Below are 26639 nucleotides of genomic sequence, written 5' to 3'. Positions count from 1 at the left end.
TTTAACTCACAACTGGAGTCTATAATGTCTGCAATCCACCACACACACACACACACACACACACACACACACACACACACACTCCCCCTTCTCAGATTATGAATCTGAATGTTATCCTACTGTTTCTGAGGTGTTGGCCAAATGAACGAAATTTCTTCTTTCTTGCTCTTTGAAGTGCTTGCAATATGAGTTCACCCACCATTTTGAGTCCAAAAATGTGTCTTAATTCCTTTCACAGGAGTTTGTTTGGACCATTATTCTTTTTTTTCTGCTCACGGAATTCTTCAAGTTCCTCTTTGGACAAAAGATGTGGATGTGTAAGATTTCGTGACACTCTTAAAATCCTCAGCATTCTGAATCACAGATGTATTTGGTGTGGAAAGATTATGTTTTGTAGAAAGGTGCTTCAGCAGCCCGCCCACACTATCACAAGACCCCTTCCCGTGACAACTAGCACTGTATACACAGTCAGTTGGCACAAGTGACTTACTCAATTCAAAGAGCTGGTAATGATTATTAAAATGACTAGGAGCACCATCAGAAATAATAGAGATCTTCTCTGCCCCTGTTTGCACTTGAAGAATTTTGCACATTGCTGGCAAAGCATGTGCTGAGTCATGTCCTGTGTCATCACTTATAACTCCAACACTTGTGGTCTTGTTTTGAAAACATGTCACTCCAATGATATCCTTGTACTTCTTGTGGTAGAATTACAGACCAGTGCTCTCAGCAAACTCATAGTGAAGCATTAAACATAGTTCTTCAGCCTGTACACATCCTTCCACTTCTGCAATGTTTCGTTGTTGCAATTTCTTCAGAAGCTGGTGTGTTACTCGTTTCACTGACCATTTACCAAGTTCATCAATGAAACTGTCAAAGGCAACAGATTTCTTAATTAGTTTAGTTTCCTCCCATGTCGCACATGTAATTTCTGCAGAGTTACTTGCTACGTCTTCCAGGCCAAGTGTCTGTAAAGACAGTGCTTCCTTTCCATGGCAGTCACCACATTCTTGAAACAAACAAGTCTCTCACTTTATGTCACAGAGTACTAATGGCCCAATACACCCAAGCAAGGTGTCATACGTCAAGTGTTCCAGTAACATCTTCAAAGTTACCACACAAAGTTCAAAATTTGTGCAGTACATACATAAACAGACATCTCTGGGTGGGTGTGGAACTACCCACTTAGGTTGTAGTGCATAAAATTTTGATCTTCCAATATGTGAAGTTGTATAGTTGCTCTTATAAACTGCAAAAGTGTCTTTAATACTGCGAGTCATGTACCTCTTCACTTTCACAAATTTCTGACCTTCGACTGTTACAGTTATAGTGTCTTTTTTTGTTGGCACTCTGACAAGAACAGTCCCATTTATCTTCCAGATAAAATGACTGCACTATTTGAACTTAAGCTGCTTCTACAGGATGACTATAATAGGGAACTGGTCTTCCAAAGACTCCTTTTACAGACCACACATCTCTTGATTTTCCTACCACGTACTTTGATACTGATGGAACGTGGTTCAAAATCGTTTTCTTTGAAAATGTTTCAAGAATAATAGCTAACACTTGCACCTTTTCCTGTAGGATGTACAATATTCAACAAAAAAAGTGAAAACAATTAACTGCATCAAAGAAAACACAAATAAACATTGTAAAAAAGAAATTAGTAAGAAACAAATTCAGTGAAGACGTACATTACCCTTGAAAGTAAAAAAAGATTTTTTAAAAATAAACCTGTCCAACTTAAAAGTGGAAGTTCCCCTTTACAGAGAATATAGTACTACATGATATTAATCAACAGAGAAAAATCTTAACTTTCCTGGATTGGCATTTTCTGAAAAAAAAAAAAAAATCACAAGGTGACAGTAAAAGAACTGTTACAGATATGTCCAAACAGAAGGTACCATTGTAATCATAAAGCAATTATCTTTGAAATTAAAAAATTGTTAACAAAATATCTAGAACTGTTAAAGAGACATAGCATTTTAAATTTTTTTCCAAAAATTGCATAATCAAAATGGTGTTCGCAGTGTCATCTTTGGATGCCTGCACCTTGGGGCAGGAATTTTTTTGGAGAAACCAAAAAAAAATGTGTGTTTCTTACATACTCCCGACTTTTAACATATGCTAAATTCAATAACATCCAAGACTATGAAGGTACCCCCCCCCGCCCTCCCCGCCTGAAGTGATACGGATTATGCCAGTGTCCAATTTGCCCTGTTAAGTATTGACTTTTGTGGTGTCTTTTCGAGCTCAGCTTCATTCATCAGACGGATACACATTGGAAAGTGATCTCTGGAATGCATATCTACAGCTTCTTCTCACTGAACAGAGTTTGCAAGAACTGGAGAGCCGAGGCAAAAGCCAATAGCTGAAAACAAACTAGTAGCTGTACAAGAGTGTATCAACTGACTGCAGTTCAAAAGATATCTCTTCTACACGAAGAAGCCTCCCAATGACTAAAAACATGGGGCATGTGGTAGCTGAACCTCACAACACATCAAGTGCATTGAACTGCCCCATTGCAAGAAATGGGTGGGAGAAAGGAGTTCTTTAGGAAGCTTCTTCAGTACATTTTCATTCAGAGGATTGTGGGGTGGCAGGTACGTAGAACATACTGTGATCTTGATAGCTGTATGAACTGCCATTGCACTCACCCATATATCCATGGCAAGAGGGAGTGGAAAAGATGGTTATCTGAAACTAACAAAAACAGGTACCCTAACCTTAGACTTTTTCCTGTAATATCATCGTTCTTCTAGAAGCATATCCACTTAGAAAATTGTCAGTGAATTGGAAATGAGTGCTTTATAAACAGGTATAAATTGGTTTTTCCTGCACCAACAGCTTCAATTCTTTCTCCCAAAACTTTCTGAACCTATTTAAGTTCCTCTGTAGCCTAGAAACGTATTGGCGAGAGCCTTAGATTGTTGTGGGTTTTCCTTTCCCATCTCTCAGCCACAAGGATGCACAGTAGAGATTAAGAGGAACATTAGTCCGAGTGTGATTCTCTGGTTCCTCAATGGGTGCATCAATGTCGTTAACATTGCAATCGTCATTGGAAAGTTGAGTGCTTACAAAGCTGACGGTTTTACTGCTATTTTCTTTATCTATGGATGACATTTTGTTAAATATTGTTCTTTGATTGCTGAAAGTGGTGATTGTGTACATGAAGACATCATCTTTTGTGATGATGCATATTTAAGTGAAGTGTTGAAGCTCTTGTTGGCTTCAGAGTGGTTTCCGGATCGGATGCAATCCTACCTCCACAAGTGCTCGTATTACACATTCACGCTCAGCTCTGATGTTCGAGTTGCTACTGATCCGTTTGTTGTGCCTCCACAACTCCCAAATGTAACTCATCATGACAGAACACTGCATTATCACCAAATTTTTGGCATTTGATGCATCATAACAGTTTGGGACATACAATCCAATTTTAAGGTGGATATAACCTATAATAATGTTTCAGGTAGTTAAAATACATGTTACCATTTTATTCCAGTGTACCAGTGACGTTTTCATGCAGTTTTTCACTACCCCAGTCTTGCACCCTACACCCAGAAATACTCTCCAGATATTGTGAGTATAGTAAGGTGAGGTCTTTTCAAAGATTCACTCCTCTGTCTTCATTACTATGAAGGTATAATGGCAAACCCGAGCCCTATTTATATCTTTCTGATGTTACTTCTCAGTTGGGCTAACTGCCCAGTCTCTCTTTGTTGGTTGGGTGTAGGTGCTGCCTCATGGTACGTCCTTCCCATATTGTGTATTGTTGGCCCCATAGAAATCTCATGAGCAACTAAGGAATTAAATGTCAACTTAGGCAGGGTTTCACTTTCCTGAGCTTTCCACATACAATGGAATTGTGAGAGATGCCCAGAGGTTGCCTACTAGCAACTGTTTCACCTTAACAATCATCCACCCCCTTGGCACATAACACATCTTGAGGGTGTTTTAAGAGAGCTTTGTACCTTCCTTGTGGTTCAGCAAGTTAAGCCATGTTCCCAATCATCCAAAAGACACAATGTTCCATGCCACAGCCGATAATGTTGGCTGTAGTATGCTCAGCATTTACGGTAGAAAAGTACTGGCAGGACTTACTATGAACACAACCGGAAATTTTTAGTTATTTATTCATATTTCTTTATATCAATTCCGGCTCTGGTCGGTATACTTTTTTGTACAACAAAGGTCGAGGTTTATCTAAATGGTACGCGGGCGTGGAAAAGAAAAATACTGCTACATTTAGCTCTCAAGAGGCAAATTCTTTTTTTCTCTTTCCGAACTTCATAGTTTGCAGACTACGTATATTGTGTGGTCCAACTACACTCAACAAGCGTTCACGCGAATATTACTGACAAATGCAGAAGACAAGAAAAAAATCCGTTTATGTGTCGATTGCATTAGCTATTAAATGCGTTTCCACTTCGTATGTCTGTTGAGCCAATGCTAAAAAGTGACAGCTAAAAGTAATCTGACAACTGTTAACACAATCATATAGGATACAGCTCGAAATTTGCTTTTATACCTGCAAAATCGTGGTGTTCGGTGTAACCTTCACTGTTTGGCGTCTGCCGTTCGGTGTTAGTACAATTACTGATTTGCCACCGGACATTATGACACTGAAAGTGTTCACCAGCAATATTTCATTAAGGCATCTCACTTCTTCACGCGTGAAAACACTGACCTGTCACGAATGCATTACTACGCGAAATTCAAACAGACGAAAACAACACCAAAGTATTTTGATTCATGAACATCTGCAATGACTGAAAACGACAGATATTCCTATGAAAAAGGAAGATCGGAGAAAAACAGAAATTTTGAGAATTATAGATCGAAATCAGAAACTCTTTACGCCTAAAAAGATTCGATATAAGCATTGCAAAGTATTAACAGAATATTGAAGACAATATTCTTCAATCAAACGAAATACCACTTTTAGAATTTCATTTCTATAGTGTACAGCAAGAAAACTACTCAAAAGACTACGGATAAAACTAAAATTTCCAAGTTACGAAATGTTTCGCGAGGAAAGCTTTCGCTGACGTGTGATCCTTGTGGTAGGTCATAGCTGCCAAGTCTCTTTCGAACTTCTATCTTTCGTATGATACTCTCAGGCTTGTGTTTTTGTTTGGTACTGACATATCTTGTTAAGGTCCTGCCAGTCTGCAATAGGCGGTGGGGGGATGCGCTGCGAAGTCCGCGTGTGCTTTGCAAAGTGAGCGGTGTGTGATGTATATTGCTTTAAATGGTTCGCGTGTTTAATAAATAACATGGAAGGCGGGAATATAAGCGGTGGTCCAGTTCTTGAAGAAACTTTTTACATCCTTTCAAAAAAAAATACGGTCTATAGGGTGAAACTGACAGAAAAGGGACTGAGTTTGCAAAAGGAAAGTAATGGCAATACAAAAACTGAAACAATTAGAATAAATGATATTGTGGGTTGTCGCTGTATGAGAAGTAAAAGAAGATCAGGAAAATCGTGTGCATGTCATCCTAGCTCCAACAAGCGAAATGACTTAAGAGTTGTTGAGGAAAATTCGAGTGAACAAGATGAGACCGACATAAGTGCGTACCTTTACATATACGCCTACGTACTCAAAAAAATTAAAATGAAATCTGGACAGAAGAGAGAACGAATGACAATAACTCTGCGATTCAGATCATTTGACAGGTACGAAGACAATATGAAGGAAGCTCAAAAGTGGCGAATAGCATTGAAGTGTTTGATAAGGAATAAACCAGTGCCACGAAATATCTTGACAAACGGAGAAGGACCTCTCACGCCGGTGGAAACTGGTAAATACCTGCTTTAATATCTATTTTACTATTTGTCTGTTTCAATTTCAGTAGGCTACCTTTCCATGCTGTGAACTGAGTTCACCCCTGTTGTGTGTTCAGGATTGCGAGAAATGTTTGAATTGATCGAGCTGCTGTTTGTATAAAATTTGCCTTTAATTTCATAGCGTGTAGTATTCGTAATGAACTTTTATTTCTATGAATGTAACATCGGCAACCATTATAAGCATGAAAGATGCGCTTTGACTTCCCGTAATGACAAATCCGTGATCAGCGGCATGAGACATCGTTTGTTTTAGGAGAAGTATTTTGGTTGATTCTGTTGTCTCGTATTCCACCGAAGTAGACATTAAACTTTAACTCTTAAGCGCAGAATATTGTATAAGTAATGCAGATGAGAAAAGAATAGATATTAAAATAGGTATATTTTGAGAAATTTTTGAAAACAGTAATTTCAGCTATGTTGATCTTATAGAACTTTCTGCCATTCAGCGTTGTATTTGTGTCATAATCGTTGCCGAACCTGCAACACACCTACAATGAGGCGGGAAGTTTATGGAAAAAGGGCATCTCGTTACTGACTGACCGTGTGTTGCCTGAACCAATACTAGGAGACGTAGGCGAAAACTGTTTTTCCTCCAGTATTGGTTATCTTAGAAATCTGAACTGAAGAATTTTCGTCCATGTCAGTACTGCGCAGCACAATGAGGTCGCAACGATATTGGCATAAGTTTTCAAAATACTCGGCGATGAATAATTTTATACACCATGCACATACCAGGGCAAAAATATTTAATTTTTATAACAATGAAATAAAAAGAATCAATCGTTCGTTAGGTACAACTACGCTACTGTAAGTCTTCAAGTGTTTAAGGCCAGTAACAGATATTCATTTTCATCTACGACGGTTCATTTTCTGCGATGAGTTTATGTTCCTCGAAATTTCGTCATGGATGCGTATTTACGACGTTATTATTTTGCACAGTACGTTCTTGGAACTAGAGGTTATTTTTGCCTTCGAGGATTTAGCAAATTCCACAATAATTACAGGGAGCTGATTGCAGCATGGCATACTAAATACCGAAATGACTACCGAAAAGAAAGTAGTAAGTTTTCATGTACTGTGCACGCTTTGTGAACAGAAACTGGCGAATTTACATGGAGCCTTACTTTGCCGTTTAATTTTTATACTATATTTCATGACATTCACACATACAGACAAAGAATATAAAATTTACAGCAATTTAACACTTATCTTACCGCACATTTTTCTAGATGACTTATTTTAAATGCTGAGCGCTTCACCGGTCGCCGCGGAAAATATCTTATTTCATGTATTGTCGACAATAGGGTGATCTCCCACAAGTTACATTCGGGGGTTGTTGTATTACGTTTGTTGTGTAGAGTTTTTGCATATGTACTTTGTCCACTAAATATATTTAAGGAAACCTGCTGTGCGCTGATTTAAATGTTACTGTCAGAATAAGATTCAAAAAGCCGCCCTCCCTTATTCCTACGACTGTCACAAAGTAGCTACCACTCTTGTATTGTAAAGCGCGCTTGGCCATCTCAGAGTACGCGACGCTATTCATTTCGAGTTGCGCGCCATTTTAACCCGTCAGCGGCAGTATTGACGTCAGCTGTTATGAGCCCGTCCTAAGACGAAGCTGATAGCGGTGCGGGGCCAAGGGATTTCGGACTCCTTACGATCACCGTTCACTACACGGAAGGTTACTGAGCACGCATATCAAAATCTGGTGTACTTGCGGCTCCTTTTGTATTACGTTTTAATAATACAGTCTGGTTCAAGTCTTGGTATAACGTAAACCGAAAATTCATTTGCACAAAATTGCTGCTAAAAGTGTAGATCGAAAGAATGTAGCAAATATGTGAAATATAACAAGTAACAGATAACTCATCTGATCTGCAGGGATAGATATTGCCATGATTTTCGTCGCCTTTTAGGTGCTATGTGACGTAAGCATTAAGTACCAAAAAATTAAGACGTCACCACGGAAATTAAAAAGAATATACTTTCTGAAACAACGTGAACTTTGAGATGAAAGGCGTTGCCGTGAATACTTTTGCCTACAGTATGAAGGTTACCAACAAGACGGCGGCAGCTCCCTGTTCCAGAAACGAGGTTCTCTCGGAGTTATTATTAGGAATGCTTATATTTCAGTATAGATTTCATGATGACAACTGATCACTCGATGAGACTTCCAACTTCGGTTTCCGTAAACCCTCCCAATACCAATTGTAGTTAGCCTTGTATAGTCTATGCTCCGAATATCAGTTCTGGATGTGGAGTTACAGCTGCCGGATTTCCTGTTCAGAGTCGATATTAGCTTCCAAGTAAATGCTCCACCGTCTTTAAAACGTGTGTGGATTATCAAGTTTTCAAGTTTCTATTTCCTTTTAAAACTACATTTTCAGGAGGTTGTGACCCACAGCTCTTTATATATATATATATATATATATATATATATATATATATATATATATGCGCGCGCCTTGAACTGCTGGGAAATAACTTCAATTATACAACCAGATTTCGTCGTCTGACAATCAGCAGGTTTATAAAAGTATTCGCAGCATCATGTTACGTGAAATATAGTTATCGCCAGATGGTAAAAGAATGAACTACGCACTGTTACATCATAATGTAAATTACATCGTCAATCTATAAAAAAAAGATCTATTTTAAAAAGTTGGCTGCTCTGCTCTGATCAAGAGTTACCTTCCTCCATATACAATTCAAGAATAAGGCCTTCGTGCCGAGTGCTGACGAAATCGGGAACCGGAACAGCTGATTTCGGAGGCCTAGAACAACTGACGATCGGAAAACCGATGTTTGACTCGCTTCATCAACACCTTGACTCTTCCGTCGGAAGCTCTTCGAGAATGCTTTTTATGTATGGCAGTTGCTTCTGGGGCCTAACCGTGTCTACAGTATATATGATTCCGTTCACTTTTGGAAAGAGAACGAAATCTCGCAACGCTGATAAGCCTGTGGGATATAAGTGTGGCACGAAATGTGTTGTCTTAAATATGTTCACAAAATTTTTGTTTTGGACACCCTGTAAGCAGGAGCACTGGAAAAATTGTACAGCCAGACTAACCTGTACTACTTATCAAGGTTTTCTTGATCGCTGAGCTCGCTATTTTTGAATCTTAGACGACTTCCAGTTGTTAGTGTTTAATGTATGATCACTGCCAACGTTACAGATCAGACAGTAATAATAAACTTTATATTATCTAAGTAGCCATTATAAGATGTTGTGTGCTGTCAAGTTAGCTTGTTACGAAGCATTTCCAAGCCCGCCACTGGCGCTGCATACGACTCCTCAGAGATTTGTTAGAATACAGAGCGAAATGAGGAAAATAGTCATTAATGTGAATATTGCTACGGTAATAACAAGATAGCGGAATCTGTAGCAATAATTACTGCTCTTCAAAACGTATGTCAATACGCAGTTTCATCAAAGAGCTCAATATTTTTTACCTCGTTATATTAATTCAGAATTTAACACACAATAAAGCAATGTTAACACATGGCTGTCTGTGTTTAAACCATCGATTCTACATAGTTGAACATGCAATGTAGCAATCATAAAATAAAATCATTTGGACAAAATTCATTGTTTTACTTCAAAATTACCCACGTATCACTCTGTTTTGTTCCGTCACACTATTGCCCCTTTGCCTGATTGCCTCTTTTTCAGCAGTCTCTGTGACCGCGTGCAGTTATTACACCAAATGACTTTTAGTACGATGGATTATCCAGTGAACGCTAAATACAAAGTGCCATATGACTGCACTGTGCAACTGCGCCCTTTCATTCCAAAGTTAATAACTTGGTGTTATGCCGAAGACATATTTGCTTTAGTTATCTGTGATACCTTACACACATCCCCCATTCAGACAAGGGCCTTTTAGTTAAGATACGCGTTTTAGATTATTTGAATTTTAATCAGAGATCTATAAAGGGCGCTACAAACGATTGACCAACTTGGTGGGCGCCGTGCTCTTCAGATTTGCTGCTGCTTGTTGTTTGCACTGAGGTGACAGAAGTCGTGAGATAGCGATAAGCATATACACAGATGGCGGTAGTATCGCGTACATTAGGTGTAAATGCTGTTTGTACACAGGAGATTCATGGGAATACGTTTCCGACGTGATTGTGGCCACACAGCGAGAATTAACAGAGTTAGAACGTGGAAGGGTAGTTGGAGATAGATGCATGGGACAGTCCATTTCGAAAGTCGTTCGGGAATTCAGTATTCAGAGATCCAGTTTCAAGAGTGTACCGATAATACCAAATTTCAGACATTACCACTCGCCACAGTCAGTGCAGTGGCCGGAAGGCCTTCACTTAACAACCGAGAGCAGCGGCGTTTGCGTATAGAGTTGTCAGTGCTAACATACAAACAGCACTACATGAAATAACCGCAGAATCAGTGCGGGATGTACGACGAACGTATCCTTTAGGTCAGTACTGCGAAATTTGGAGTTAATGGGCTATGGCAACAGACGACCGACACGAGTGCCTTTGCTGACAGCACGACATCGCCTTCAGCGCCTCTCCTGGACTCGTTAAAGTATCGGTCAGATACTAGGCGACTGCAAAACCATTGCCTGATTGGATGAATCCCGATTCAGTTAGTAAGAGCTACTGACAGAATTCGAGTGTGGCGTAGACCCCACGAAGCCATGGACTCAAGTTGTCAACAATGCACTGTACAAGCTGGTGGTAGCTTCAAAATGATGTCAGCTGCATTTATATGGAATGTACTGGGTCCTCTGGTCCAACTGAACCAGTTATTAATCGGAAATGGTTATGTTCGGCTACTTGGAGACCATTTGCAGCCATTCGTGGACTTCATGATCCCAAACAATGTCATGTTACTGGGCCATAATTGTTCGCGTCTGGTTTGGAGAACATTCTGGACAATTCGAGCGAATGATTTGGCCACCCAGATCGCTAGACATGAATCCCATCGAACATTTGTGTGACATAATCGAGAGGTTAATTCGTGCACAACATCCTGCAACGGGAACTCTTTCACAGTTATGGACAGCTAAAGAGACAGCACAGCTCAATAGTTCTGCAGAGGACTTCGAACGACTTGTTGAGTCCATGCCACGTCGAGTTCCTGCGCTACACCGGGCAAAAGGAGGTCCAACACGATATTAGGAGCTGTGCCACGATTCTCGTCACCTCATTGTACGTAAGCAAAGGAAAAAGCTGGCTTTAGACATAGATAAACCACAGTGGACTATTTTCGAGTTGTAAAAGCTACTATGAAGTGAATCAATGAGTGACGTTTATCACTTTGTGTGAGATTCATAGATCCTGCAAAGAATTTTGAATTTGTTTTCACAAAATATGTGCTAACAGCCTAATAGACAATACAATGATTTTTGATTACAGCTTCCATAAACTTCACCAGGGATGTGGGAAATTGAGAATTAAAAGAAAAGTCAGGTCTGGAGAAACTGTATCACCATATTTTGTTTTAGCAGTCCCAGGGGAAGTTGTCACATCCTTAAAACTGGAAAACGAAGTAGAAATGTCGGTTAATGGAAGACAATTGTGTGTGCCACATTCGTGTTGCTGACGATGTAGTTCTGTTTGCCACTAGTGCAGATGAACTTCAAGGAGGAGTGAAGAAGGTGACAGAGTAATTTTGAAACTAGATCTGAAAATGAAGTATAGTAAGACTAAAATAATGTACATTGACCACATCGAAAAGAAAATACTTCACAGTGAAATCATAGAACTAGTAAAATATTTATAGTTGAGACAATTGAAGACTACACAACGGACATAAGAGTAATGATGGCCTGGAATGCTTCTTAATAAAATACACTACTGGCCATTAAAATTGCTACACCACGAAGATGACGTGCTACAGACGCGAAATTTAACCGACAGGAAGAAGATACTGTGATATGCAAATGATTAGCTTTTCAGAGCATTCACACAAGGTTGGCGCCGTGCTGACGTGAGGAAAGTTTTCAACCGATTTCTCAAACACAAACAGCAGCTGACTAGCGTTGCCTGGTGAAACGTTGTTGCGATGCCTCGTGTAAGGAGGAGAAATACGTACCATCACGTTTCCGACTTTGATAAAGGCTGGATTGTAGCCTATCGCGATTGCGGTTTATCGTATCGCGACATTGCTTCTCGCGTTGCTCGAGATCCAATGACTGTTAGCAGAATATGGAATCGGTGGGTTCAGGAGGGTAATACGGAACGCCGTGCTGGATCTCAACGGCTTCGTATCACTAGCAGTTGAGATGACAGGCATCTTATCCGTATGACTGTAACGGATGGTGCAGCCACGTCTCGATCCCTGAGTCAACAGATGGGGACGTTTGCAAGACAACAACCATCTGCACGAACAGTTCGATGACGTTTGCAGCAGCATGAACTATCAGCTCGGAGACAATGGCTGCATCGCAGACAGGAGCGCCTGTGATGGTGTACTCAGCGACGAACCTGGGTGCACGAATGGTAAAACGTCATTTTTTTCGGATGAATCCAGGTTCTGTGTACAGCATCATGATGGTCGCATCCGTGTTTGGCGACATCGCGGTGAACGCACATTGGAAGCGTGTATTCTCCATCGCCGTACTGGAGTATCACCCGGCGTGATGGTATGGGGTGCCATGGGATACATGTCTCGGGCACCTCTTGTTCGCATTGACGGCACTTTGAACAGTGGACGTTACATTTCAGATGTGTTACGACACGTGGCTCTACCCTTCATTCGATCTCTGTTAAACTCTACAGTTCAGCAGGATAATGCACGACCGCATGTTGCAGGTCCTGTACGAGCCTTTCTGGATACAGAAAATGTTCGACTGCTGCTCTGGCCAGCACATTCTCCAGATCTTTCACCAGTTGAAAACGTCTGGTCAATGGTGGCCGAGCAACTGGCTCGTTACAATACGCCAGTCACTCCTCTTGATGAACTGTGATATCGTGTTGAAGCTGCATTTGCAGCTGTACCTGTACACGCCATCCAAGCTCTGACTCAGTGCCCAGGCGTATCAAGGCCGTTATTACGGCCAGAGGTGGTTGTTTTGGGTTCAGATTTCTCAGGATATATGCACCCAAATTGCGTGAAAATGTAATCGCATGTCAGTTCTAGTGTAATATATTTGTCGAATGAATACCCGTGTATCATCTGCATTTTAATGGAGAGTAGTGTATGTTTGGTTTAGGAAGCGAAGCTTCTGACAGCTTTCACCTCCTTTCAGTTACTATAGTGAGACATAAACATTTACTGAAAAATCCATTCAAAAACTGAGGGCTTATTGGCTAGGAACGGAGAGATACATGTGGGGAATTGCTAGGAGAGCCAGGAAAAAAAGGCCAGCGGATAGTCTTAAGAGGAAGGCAGGATTACAATTCAAATAAAATAGAGGTGTTTTGAACATCCAGGCTATTGGATAGTAGCTGGATTAATGAAGTACATTGTTAAATTATAAGCGAGAAATTTTGCGCCACCTGGTTATGTCAGGCAGGTGTGTTGCTGTTGTGACTGTTTCTGTACCGATCAGAAGGTCACCTCTAACGTTGTTTGTAAACTTTTAGACAGTTGCCGTGAGCGCAGCGTGGGGTAGAACGCCGCACTCGAATAGACTGCAGCATTTCAGCCGAAAGTAAATCACCAGTAGGGGCGCATTGCAGAAGTCTGTGTAACAGTGAAGTGAACATCTGTCATGCCGCGAAGGACAATCTCAACCAATGTTCGGGCCTACATCATCACATAATGTGAAGAAGGCTTGTCAATCAGGGCTTTGCTCGACGTATGCACTGAGATCAAAGTGATGTGGTGCGGACATGGAACTAGTTCGAGTAGGCAGGTAGTGTAAACGACTTACAATACAGGCTCGACAGTTGCACATGATGATAGATACCTACGACTTTCAAATCAAAGTAACTGTGGGTTGAGTGCTCGACAACCGAATCTGCCGTTCAAAGAGGCTGCAGGATATCATGTTTCACGTCAAACTCGTAGGAGATGATTGCATCATGTGACTCCCATTCCTAACGACCATGGCGAGCACCACATCGTACAGCACAGCACCATGGATTCCGTTGCAGATGAGCAAGAAATCGTGCAAGATGAACACCTCAGAATTGTCACCGGGTGTTGCTTATAGAGCAAACTGTGATTTGTTTGTACCCTGGTAACCACAGACATGTTTGGAGACAACCTGGTAATATAGAACGCCACCGACACTATCCTACATGTGCAACGAGTGACATCTGGGTTGGCATTACATGGGACCACCGTACACCTCTTGTTGTTATTAAGAACAATCTCGCTGCTCTGTGGTGCCGGGATGAAATCCTACAACCAATAGTGGGACTGCATTGCCGACATTTTGGTGAATTTCTTCTTCACAGATTAGAATTCGCATGCTCATCGTGCTCTTCTGGTGAACACGTTCCTTCAGCATTCTAGGATCACCAGAATGGAGTGGCCCGCCTGTTCGCCGGGATGAAACCAATCGAGCATGTGAGGAATCGATTGAAACGACCTGTTTTTGGAAGTTGACAGTGACCACATACTGTGCACATCTTACACAGACTCCCCATTGAAGACTAGCACAATTTGGACTACAGCTGGCTTTATGATCACATCGATGGTATTCCACAACGGATTCAAGTAAGCATCTGAGCAAGAGGACATTCCACCTTGTACTGAAGTCACTCGGGTGCTGTAAAAACCCCCCGTGGGAAACAGAAGATTTTGTCGTTACACAAACTTTTTTTTTATGTTCTGGACACAATCCAACTCAGCTCAGGCTGCAAAAATTGTTTTCTGGTTTATGAATTTCGGAATAAACGGTAGATACAAAACTTTTGTTGATGGGTGCAGTAAAGCAGGCAGAATACAGGTGATTTTGGGGTAACTTTAGTACACAGATATGCCACCTCTGGCATCAACAGTCGTTCTGCTTTGACTGAGCATTAGCTCCAACCAGGCTTGCGTGACAAATACGGATATGTCATTCCGTGCTGCTTCAACTCTATGCCAGATTCATCAAGTGGTGGCACGGCAGTCTCATCGCAACCCATAAGCAGATTTTTTAATTCCAATACCCTTGCATTATCTTGTAAAATGTCACGGAAACCTCGAAGATAGGGCACAGCAAACGGCATTTGCACGTCAGAAACGTAACGCCTGTTGTCCACGTTACTGGCTATACAAACCAGAAACGATCACATTGTGTACCCACTGTCACCCCGCACTTCCATGTCATGTTCTCTGCCCGTATTACGAATACGAATTCAGTCCGGCAACGTTCGTTGTTCTCAGAGCCTTCACATTCAGATATGCCTACGCGCAACCAGGACTCATCTGAAAAGACAAGGTGTCACTCCTGTGTCCACTGTTGTCTGTGGGTGCCCCACAGTCGGCTTGCCTTTCTCTGCTGCTGTTGCAGCTCAGGCTGCAACAATAGTCTTAGTGTTGGCAGCCTGTGTTGCTTCTGATGTCGTCGCACTGTCCTGGCATGGCTGTGTGATCCTTCAAGGCCAAGCGGACAATGTCTCGAATTAAGGCGCAAACGTAGTAGACCAACGAAGTCCAACCAACGACAGGGCTTCTTATCCGCACCAAACGAAGGGCTTGGGGTCAAGAGATTATTTCATGTGGAATCACAGTTGGCTAAGACAACTTTCTACATTCATTCTGTTTGATAATTGTTATAAAGTAGCGTTTTAGTTACAGTTTCATTGGCCAGTATTGCGAGAGAAGGAGAGGATTTAGCATTCGTCACATGCGCAGCATATATTTTACTGCAAGAAGCTGGTCATAAGAAAAAGAAGAAACGACGCTCGTGTGCGACATCTCTCTTAAGACACAGGGAGCAGTGGGGTGGCACAAAATTGTCTGAGCTTAAAGGTGGTCATGAAACAAACACCCAGTCGCTGTCTTCCACATTTAGAAGCTCCTCAAAATTTTCCAACAGTGAGCATACATGCGATAATTTAAACGTTCTGTAACAACTGCAAAAAGGACATTTCTTGATACCTGAGGAAATTTATCATACAACATCGAAATCGTAAATGGTCTGTTCTCTCTCACTTTATCAACTTTTGCACCAAATCAACAGTAATGACTGAAGGTCGTCCACTTTGTTCCTCATCGTGCACATTCGTACGGTCATCTTTAAAAGCTCTCATCCATTTCCATACCATCCTATCGCTCATAATGTTTTCCCCATACACTTCACTCATTTGACGATGGAATTTCAGCCGTTTTCACGTCTCTAGTACTAAGAAAACAATTCACAGCACGTACTTCAGTCAACGGGATTCTCAATCGGAGCAGGCATTTCAAATACTCACAAACAAACTTAAACACGCCAAATGACTCGGTAATGGCGTCTGTGGCTTGCCAACAGAGTGCGGTAAATGCGACAAATGCCGACCGCGATGCTGCAGCGGCGGAATTTCAAAACGGTACTTACCTTAAAAACACTCCTCGTAGAAGTACTGCATGCGATTGTGCTGAAATGCCAATCATTTACTTATATAAGCATGTAGTCCATTTCATGCCAATTTTGATGTCTTTTATATACCGCCTTGATGGTGCTGCAATTTTATTTGCAAGCAGTGTAACTACTGCAGATAGATTTTCGTAATTTATTCTCTAACAATATAGATTCGCTGTTTTGAACGTAGTCTTTCCAAATGTCAGGAGATACCGCAAATGGTTCATTTAGAATCAAAAACAGGTGCGATAAGTTACAACCTTGCCTTACACCCTTCTCAACACTAATTTGTCTTCCTTAATATTTTAGTTTCATTACACCTACTTGATTCTTCCTTCTGAGACGCAGTTTTTTTTTCTTTCCATCTCCCAAGCAAAAGTGAGACTCTGTAGGAGTAAATAACTATCTATATTGAGAAGAAGTGTTCTTGTAGTCCGTCTGATTAAACAAAGAACTTCAGAGCTGAAAAGAAAAGCTATGTTTCTGTGCCTTGTGTTTCTCAGCATATGTACTACCTGATCAGAAGTATCCGGAGACGTTAAATGTATTGGACGTCAAATGTGTTGTGGCCGTCCTTTGCCTTTATGGTGGCTTGGACTATTCCGAGGACACTTTCAGTGAGATATTTGTTTGTCTGTTGAGGAATGGCAGCCCGTTCTTCCTCGAGAACTCAAACTAGGTTAGGTAATGATGTTGGACGCTAGCAAAGTCGACGTCCGAAACCATTTGAAAGGTGTTCCATTCAGTTCAGGTGGGGACTCTGATCAGGTCTCTCCATTACATGCTACTGTTCACAAAATGTCGCGTCACAGATGCTCCTTCAAACGCAGTACACAGTCGATAATTTTTATCTTGGCTGGAGCCGCAGTCACTGTAATTTTTTTGAATAATGCTGCTGCAATTTGACTGTAATAATTTTTATTTTATTGTTATACGGTGCAGATTTCGGGGCGGGCCATTTCTTGGTTCATTGTGCTGGCGTGTTGGACCTTTAGGAGCATTTAGGAGCATTCACGTATTGCTGTTGCAATTTGTAACAATGTATATTACTAATCGCCTACATAGTGCACCATGTTCCCCACAGTCGTTCAATGAGCAAAGTAAGAGCATATGGGCTATCAGACCAATTGTGTGATTGGATTGAAGAGTTCCTAGATAACAGAACGCAGCATGTCATTCTCAATGGAGAGAAGTCTTCCGAAGTAAGGGTCATTTCAGGTGTGCCGCAGGGGAGTGTCGTAGGGCCGTTGCTATTCACAATATATATAAATGACCTTGTGGATAACATCGTAAGTTCACTAGGGCTTTTTGCGGATGATATCGAGAGGTTGTAACAATGGAAAATTGTACTGAAATGCAGGAGGATCTGCAACGAATTGGCGCATGGTGCAGGGAATGGCAATTGCATCTCGATGTAGACAAGTGTAATGTGCTGCGAATACATAGAAAGAAAGATCCCTTATCATTTAGCTGCAGTATAGCAGGTCAGCAACTGGAAGCAGTTAATTCCATAAACTATCTGGGAGTACGCATTAGGAGTGATTTAAAATGGAATGACCATATAAAATTAATCGTGGGTAAAGCAGATGCCAGACTGAGATTGATTGGAAGAATCCTAAGGAAATGCAGTCCGAAAACAAAGGAAGTAGGTTACAGTACACTTGCTCGCCCACTGTTTGAATGCTGCTTGCCGGTGTGAGATCCGTACCGGATAGGGTTGATAGAAGAGATAGCGAAGATCCAACGGAGAGCAGCGCGCTTCGTTACAGGACCATTTAGTAATCGCGAAAGCGTTACGGAGATGGTAGATAAACTCCAGTGGAAGACTCTGCAAGAGAGACGCTCAGTAGCTCGGTACGGGCTTTTGTTGAAGTTTCGAGAACATATCTTCACCGAGGAGTCAAGCAGTATATTGCTCCCTCCTACGTATATCTTGCGAAGAGACCATGAGGATAAAATCAGAGAGATTAGAAGCCACACAGAGGAATACCGACAATATTTCTTTCTACGAACAGTACGTGAGTGGAATAGAAGGGAGAACCGATAGAGGTACTCAAGTACCCTCCGCTACACACCGTCAGGTGGCTTGCGGGGTATGGATGTAGATGGATCTAGATGGAGATGTTTTACAAAGATGGAAATTCCATGTTTGTTACACTTCACGATGTTTAAATGTGAACTTTAATAGTGGAGTTCCATGTCTTAATACTGTAAACACTCTTATTTATCAGTGTAAGCAAAGATAATCTAATTATAAGGCAAAATAAACGGTTCATCTATCTTGTTCCCTAACACCACAGGTTGCATTGCGTGGTGTCTCTTACGCGATCTTTAGAAGACCGTTTCATCTATGGCTATGCCGGTTGTTGTACAGACACAATAATGCGGCAGTGAAAGTCTGCAATATATTTAGGAGTTTTAGAGCTGTTATTACTTTTACTAATGAGATATTTGGCCTATATGACCAGATATGCTTCTTCAACAAGGATTTGTATTTCATGTCAGTCTGATCTCTTTTGAGACATAAATAAAGTAAAGAACCATTGTATTTATGCACTATTTTTCATGGTTGCCCTGTTTCTTGTTTTTGTGATTTATAGTTCTATTGTTTGTTCTAGTTTTTGTACTTAGAAATGGTCTAAGGCCCAAATCTGGATCGTATGAGATTAAAATCAAAAATATTACAGGCGAATGGCGTCAGCTTCATTAAAAGAAAGCAGTACACAGTGCGTTAAATGTTTTCATATCCTTCCGCATTTAGCGTTTTCTAAAGCGTAAGAATAACACCCCCATATAACACCACCTGCTTTTTACTTCACTCGTCACACGCCATTATTATTATTATTATTATTATTATTATTACTATTGGAACTACACATGATGTCAGATGACGTTCTATAGCCATTTGCCAAACCCAAACCCTTCTATTGGAATTGCTACATGTTATGGCATGGCTCAACACTCCAAATCATTCGTTTCCAGCCATCTACGATCCAGTGGCGTAGCTCTTTACGCCACCTCAGGTGTCGCATAGCACTGTTCACATGAACATGTGTCTTATGAGGAGCTGCTCGCACATTGCACCCCATTCTTTTTAAGTGCCTACGCATTATTATTGGGCTAGCTGTACTGTTGATAGTTCTGTGAAATGATTTCATGCGGTTTTTTATAGCCGCCCTCTGTAATAGTCAGAAGCCCCTGTTCGTCAATACACGAGGTCCGTCTGGACACTGCTTGGGTCTGATTGTCCGTTAGCTTCTTTTAATTCAGAGTCACAAAACCAACAGTTGACTTGGGCAGCTTTAGGAAGGGTTGCAATGCCCCCGATGGGTATGATACTCAAGTGACCTCCAATTAGTAGTCGACGTTCGAAGTAGGACTGTTGATACTTTTAAAAATGTCGGGAATTCGACATATCGATATTTAAAACATGTCACAGTTGGACCTCGTCATATCGAAAAATTTCTCGATATACAGGGTGTTTATAAATGTATATCGGGGTTTTAACGCTTTATAATATTTATTCCATTAAACTTACAGTTATAAATGATATGTCAAATGAAAGAGCAACTCAAACAGTTTTGAGAACTTTTAACATTGCAGCGCGTTAACAATCGTGAGTCATTTAATGATTATAAAGAAACCGCCTCGATTGCAAATAGAAACCGGATGTTGACCTAGGTTTCGGCGCGGATAACCACGCCTTCTTCGGAACACACTAAACTACAAACTGCCTAAAGAGGCATGGTCTAAAGAACTAATGTTAATGTTGGACCATGCCTCTTTAGGCAGTTTGTAGTTTAGTGTGCTCCGAAGAAGGCGTGTTATCCGCGCCGAAACCTAGGTCAACATCCGGTCTATTAGCTATCAAGTCGGATTCTTAATAATCATTAAAACAGTTTTACCAAGAACCTCATAAATGTTCAATATGAGCACCATTTGTCACACGGCACACATCAAGTCTACAGCCGAGTTTGGTGAACCTACCGTAACTGGCACTTCTTACCTTGATACACTAGAGCAATGGCTCTTCCCTCAGTTGGAAGAAGATGAGCCAGAGTACTTCATTTTCCAGCAAGATGGTGCACCACCTCACTGGCATAGCGAATACGCGATTGGTTGAACTTCATTGTACCCAAGCACTGGATAGGCCGCAAGGGGCCCAATGACAGGGCTTGCTTTGCATGGCCTCCACGTTCACCCGACCTAACGCCATACGATATTTTTTCCTTTGGGGCTTCATCAAGAATCGTGTGTACGCGCCTCTGCTACCAGCAAACCACCTCGAATTAAGAAACCGGATTGAAGCAGCTGTTGCTACAATCACTGAAGACACACTTATCAACGTTTGCGAAGAACTCGGCTATAGACTTGATGTGTGCTGTGTGACAAATGGTGCTCACATTGAACATTTATAAGGTTCTTGGTAAAACTGTTTGAGTTGCTCTTTCTTTTGACATATCATTTATAACTGTAAGTTTAATATACCAAATATTATAAAGCGTTAAAACCCCGATATTCATTTATAAACACCCTGTATTGACGGAAAACATATCGACGTACCGGCAATATATATATATCGGCTGCACATTGTAAATATAGAGCTGGTTTTAGTGCCGTTTGTTTAAGTATTGATTTGATAATAGATATTCAGTACGTCAACAAGCTAGCAGCCTGCTTATGCCCCTTATACAAGAATTGAAAGGAAAACTATGCCGTTCACACTTGGCGATAATCACTTTGCTAATGTCGTTCGGTTTCGTCACATAACGGGTTTGTCTGGAACCTTCGACTTCCCTGTTTTCTTCGTTTCTGCAAACGCCAGCGACCTAGCAGTTGTAGTGTCAGAATGCGTGGTGAAGTTAAACGTTGCAGGTTCTTTTGGTAGCACCGAACGCCGATTACGTCAGCAATTCCCCTCACACGTCTTGTCATTTAGATTTTTTTCATCAGTTTCAGCAGCTGTTTTTGAAGAATGCTGATGTGAAGAAACATCACACTAGTTGTGTTAAAATTGTTTTTTAATGCAACTGGTGTGCTATTTCTTCTCAGCGGAGATATAGTTATTCCATTCACACGCCACTCCCCCGCCCCCCTCCCACCCGTGTGCAATGAGACTACTTCTTTAATTCATCTACACTTGCTTCACACAGTCAAAGAGGAAGACTGGACGTGATGAAGGCTCAAGAAGCAGTAAGACGCCTTCATACAGTGAAAGTAAAATTATGTTCTACTACAGTTTCAAAAGAGCCACATATATTTATCGAATATTGCGAAAAAAATATAAAAAGTATAAATATCGGCAGCCGAAATTGCCATTTCGATATAGATATATCTGTGGAAAAAATATCGCCGACATACACTACTGGTCATTAAAATTGCTACACCAAGAAGAAATGCAGATGACAATCCGATATTCATTGGACAAATATATTATACCAGAACTGACACGTGGTTACATTTTCACGCAATATGGGTGCCTCGATTCTGAGAAATCAGTGCCCAGAACAACCACCTCCGGCCGTAATAACGGCCTTTATACTTCTGGGCATTGAGTCAAACAGAGCTTGGATGGCGTGTACAGGTACAGCTGCCCATGCAGCGCCAACACGATACCACAGTTCATCAAGAGTAGTGACTGGCGTATTGTGACGAGCCAGTTGCTCGGCCACCATTGACCAGACGTTTTCAGTTGGTGAGGGATCTGGAGAACGTGCGACCAGGGCAGCAGTCGAACATTTTCTGTATCCAGAAAGGCCCGTACAGGACCTGCAACATGCGGTCGTGCATTATCCTGCTGAAGTGTAGGTTTTCGCAGGCATCGAATGAAGCGTAGAGCCACGGGTCGTAACACATCTGAAATGTAACGTCCACTGTTCAGAGTGCTGTCAATGCGAACAAGAGGTGACCGAGACGTGTAACCAGTGGCACCCCATACCATCACGCACGGTGATACGCCAGTATGGTGATGACGAATACAAGCTTCCAATGTGCGTTCACCGCGATGTCGCCAAACACGGATGCGATCATCATGATGCTGTAAACAGAACCTGGATTCATCCGAAAAAGTGACGTTTCGCCATTCGTGCACCCAGGTTCGTCCTTGAGTACATCATCGCAGGCGCTCCTGTCTTTGATGCAGCGTCATGGGTAACCGCAGCCACGGTCTCCGAGCTGATAGTCCATGCAGCTGCAAACGTCGTCGAACTGTTCGTGCAGATGGTTGTTGTCTTGCAAACGTCCCCATGTGTTGACTCAGGGATCGAGACGTGGCTGCACGATCCGTTACAGCCATGCGGATAAGATGCCTGTCATCTCGACTGCTAGTGATACGAGGCCGTTGGGATCCAGCACGGCGTTCCGTATTACCCTCCTGAACCCACCGATTCCATATTCTGCTAACGGTCATAGGATCTCGACCAACGCGAGCAGCAATGTCGCGATGCGATAAACCGCAACCGCAATCGCGATAGGCTACAATCCGACCTTTATCAAAGTCGGTAACGTGATGGTACGCATTTCTCCTCTTTACACGAGGCATCACAAAAGCGTTTCACCAGGCAAAGCCGGTCAACTGCTGTTTGTGTATGAGAAATCGGTTGGAAACTTTCCTCATGTGAGCACGTTGTAGGTGTCGCAACCGGCGCCAACCTTCTGTGAATGCTCTGAAAAGCTAATCATTTGCATATCACAGCATCTTCTTCCTGTCGGTTAAATTTCGCGTCTGTAGCACGTCATCTTCGTGGTGTAGCAATTTTAATGGCCAGTAGTGTGTATCGGTACCTCTTGGGAAATGTATCGATGTTCTATCGACAGGCCTATTTCGAAGTCACTGATTTCTCCAACCGATACATTCTGTTACTGCTGCTTTACTGACAACACAGTATTCGTTGCCTCCTTTAATACTGGAGTCTGCCTCTCGTGACATGTAGTGGTCCGTTCTGCATTGCATAGTGGTGTCTGGATATTTTTGACGAGATAACATAGCGGCCGTTCCATGTGGGTGTATGTTGGTCAGAACAAAGTCTGCCCTGGTATTCTTGGTTATGGGAGTACGCGCTGACCCAGTTCATTTTAAAAATAACCTGCATGCGGAAGGCAGCGCGCACTCCGGAATAGATTGAGTCAAGTCAACAGCTGAGCCAGTGCCACGCTGCAGTCGCAAGCGTCACGCGGCAATCCGGACCTTATCCGCTTGAGCAGCTGCAGCAGCTGCGCGCGGTAATCGGCGAGTATAAATACTGCTGGGTGTTTACGAAGTAATTTATGACACACGCCTAGAACCTCATTATCTTGTACACGCCTTCGTGCCAAGACTTTCTTAAAACCTGGAAATACAATACTGTTGCCCAAGCTGACAGTTGGCAACAAGACATCACCGAGTGAAAGTGAGAAAGGACGATCGAAAAACGGGGAAGCATGGTGAAGAATCCCTTTAGTTTGTTATGAGGAGGGGGAAGGGGGGCGGAAGGGGAGGAAATAGGCTATTTTCTTATTACGTTTCGTCCATTCGCACTTGCTAATTGTTGTAATTTAGTTGCTGTCATTTCGAAGCAATAGTGGCTCCATCTTTAGGCAGTTCACTACAACTCTACCCTACGAATGTATCCCAGGACACTGTCTTGTAGTGGTGTAGTATAGCAGTAGTAGTACTATACTCTATCGTAAGTTTAACACGGAAATACACGTTGTACCTGACGGCTCAACACAAAAGTTTTTTTCTCAAGTACAGATAGTGTTGAGGATCAGTGGACAAAGCTCAAAACCATCGTACAATATGCGTTAGATGAGTATGTGCCAATCAAGATCGTAAGAGATGGAAAAGAGCCACCGTGGTACAACAACCGAGTTAGAAAACTGCTGCGGAAGCAAAGGGAACTTCACAGCAAACATAAACATAGCCAAAGCCTTGCAGACAAACAAAAATTACGCGAAGCGAAATGTAGTGTGAGGAGGGCTATGCGAGAGGCGTTCAATGAATTCGAAAGTAATGTTCTATGTACTGACTTGGCAGAAAATCCTAAGAAATTTTGGTCTTATGTCAAAGCGGTAGGTGGATCAAAACAAAATGTCCAGACACTCTGTGACCAAAATGGTACTGAAGCAGAGGATGACGAACTAAAGGCCGAAATACTAAATGTCTTTTTCCAAAGCTGTTTCACAGAGGAAGACTGCATTGTAGTTCCTTCTCTAGATTGTCGCACAGATGACAAAATGGTAGATATCGAAATAGGCGACAGAGGAATAGAGAAACAAATAAAATCGCTCAAAAGAGGAAAGGCCGCTGGACCTGATGAGATACCAGTTCGATTTTACACAGATTACCTGAAGGAACTTGTCTCCCTTCTTGCAGCGGTGTACCGTAGGCCTCTAGAAGAGCGTAGCGTTCCAAAGGGTTGGAAAAGGGCACAGGTCATCTCCGTTTTCAAGAAGGGACGTCGAACAGATGTGCAGAACTACAGACCTATATTTCTAACGTCAATCAGTTGTAGAATTTTGGAACACGTATTATGTCAGAGTATAATGACTTTTCTGGACACTAGGAATCTACTCTGTAGTAATCAGCATGGCTTTCGAAAAAGACGATCGTGTGAAACCGAGCTCACGCTAATCGTCCACGAGACTCAGAGGGCCATAGACACGAGTTCCCAGGTAGATTGCCCGCATCTCGTGGTCGTGCGGTAGCGTTCTCGCTTCCCACGCCCGGGTTCCCGGGTTCGATTCCCGGCGGGGTCAGGGATTTTCTCTGCCTCGTGATGGCTGGGTGTTGTGTGATGTCCTTAGGTTAGTTAGGTTTAAGTAGTTCTAAGTTCTAGGGGACTGATGACCACAGATGTTAAGTCCCATAGTGCTCAGAGCCAGCCAGGTAGATTCCGTGTTTCTTGACTTCCGCAAGGCGTTCGATACAGTTCCCCACAGTCGTTTAATGAACAAAGTAAGAGTATATGGACTATCAGACCAATTGTGTGATTGGATTGAAGAGTTCCTAGATAACAGAACGCAGCATGTCATTCTCAATGGAGAGAAGTCTTCCGATGTAAGAGTGATTTCAGGTGTGCCGCAGGGGAGTGTCGTAGGACCGTTTCTATTCACAATATACATAAATGACCTTGTGGATGACATCGGAAGCTCACTGAGGCTTTTTGCGGATGATGCTGCGGTACATCGAGAGGTTGTAACAATGGAAAATTGTACTGAAATGCAGGAGGATCTGCAGCGAATTGACGCATGGTGAAGGGAATGGCAATTGAATCTCAATGTAGACAAGTGTAAGAAAGAAAGATCCTTTATCATTTAGCTACAATATAGCAGGTCAGCAGTTGGAAGCAGTTAATTCCATAAATTATCTGGGAGTACGCATTAGGAGTGATTTAAAATGGAATGATCATATAAAGTTGATCGTCGGTAAAGCAGATGCCAGACTGAGATACATTGGAAGAATCCTAAGGAAATGGAATCCGAAAACAAAGGAAGTAGGTTACAGTACGTTTGTTCGCCCACTGCTTGAATACTGCTCAGCAGTGTGGGATCCGTACCAGATAGGGTTGATAGAAGAGATAGAGAAGATCCAACGGAGAGCAGCGCGCTTCGTTACAGGATCATTTAGTAATCGCGAAAGCGTTACGGAGATGATAGATAAACTCCAGTGGAAGACTCTGCAGGAGAGACGCTCAGTAGCTCGATACGGGCTTTTGGTGAAGTTTCGAGAAACATATCTTCACCGAGGAGTCAAGCAGTATATTGCTCCCTCCTACGTATATTTCGCGAAGAGACCACGAGGATAAAATCAGAGAGATTAGAGCCCACACAGAGGCATACCGACAATCCTCTTTCCACGAACAATACGAGACTGGAATGGAAGGGAGAACCGGTAGAGGTACTCTAGGTACCCTCCGCCATACACCGTCAGGTGACTTGCGGAGTATGGATGTAGATGTAGATACATTCTTCATGTTTGTTGTTACTTTGTTGGGATCTCCTTCCCACATAGTTTAACGGCGCCCTATCGGTACGGTTGCGCTGCAACTCGCACATGGCCTTCCAGCTTTTTTAACCTTCGTCTGCGCTGACCATCTATACTTTGTTCATCGGAAGAATAAACATGATTTAAACAATACGACTGTAGTCTTCCTCGTTTGCTGAGATCTCATTGGATTTCTGTTCATGTGGAACGGAAGCCAAGCTGTCTAGAGTACAGTTAAGTACGATAATACCGATACGTTTTATGCTGGCGTTACACGCACATCAACTGAACGATAATACGGGACAAAGCTTTACAGGCGCGCTTAACTTGGACAGCACAGGTCAGCCAG

At 42.1% G+C, this 26639-nt stretch overlaps 2 protein-coding genes across 3 annotated transcripts in view; one reads left to right on the top strand and one right to left on the bottom strand.

Moving 5' to 3' along the window:
• Positions 1-4778, bottom strand: part of LOC124606991 (tether containing UBX domain for GLUT4) — a 57917-nt gene extending 53139 nt beyond the window's left edge. For both annotated transcript variants that reach the window (XM_047139131.1, XM_047139130.1), the window contains exon 1: positions 4532-4778. In XM_047139131.1, coding sequence (XP_046995087.1) covers positions 4532-4618 — 87 coding nt within the window. In that variant the 5' untranslated portion in view covers positions 4619-4778. The remainder of the gene's footprint in view (positions 1-4531) is intronic.
• A 412-nt stretch (positions 4779-5190) lies between these two features.
• LOC124606710 (sphingosine kinase 1) overlaps positions 5191-26639 on the top strand; it is a 466249-nt gene continuing 444800 nt past the window's right edge. The window contains exon 1 of the mRNA XM_047138740.1: positions 5191-5805. Within this exon, the coding sequence (XP_046994696.1) occupies positions 5280-5805 (526 nt within the window). The 5' untranslated portion in view covers positions 5191-5279. The remainder of the gene's footprint in view (positions 5806-26639) is intronic.

Source organism: Schistocerca americana, chromosome 3 (genome assembly GCF_021461395.2).
Source record: "Schistocerca americana isolate TAMUIC-IGC-003095 chromosome 3, iqSchAmer2.1, whole genome shotgun sequence".
Taxonomy (NCBI): domain Eukaryota; kingdom Metazoa; phylum Arthropoda; class Insecta; order Orthoptera; family Acrididae; genus Schistocerca; species Schistocerca americana.
This window is presented reverse-complemented; position numbering and strand designations above follow the sequence as displayed.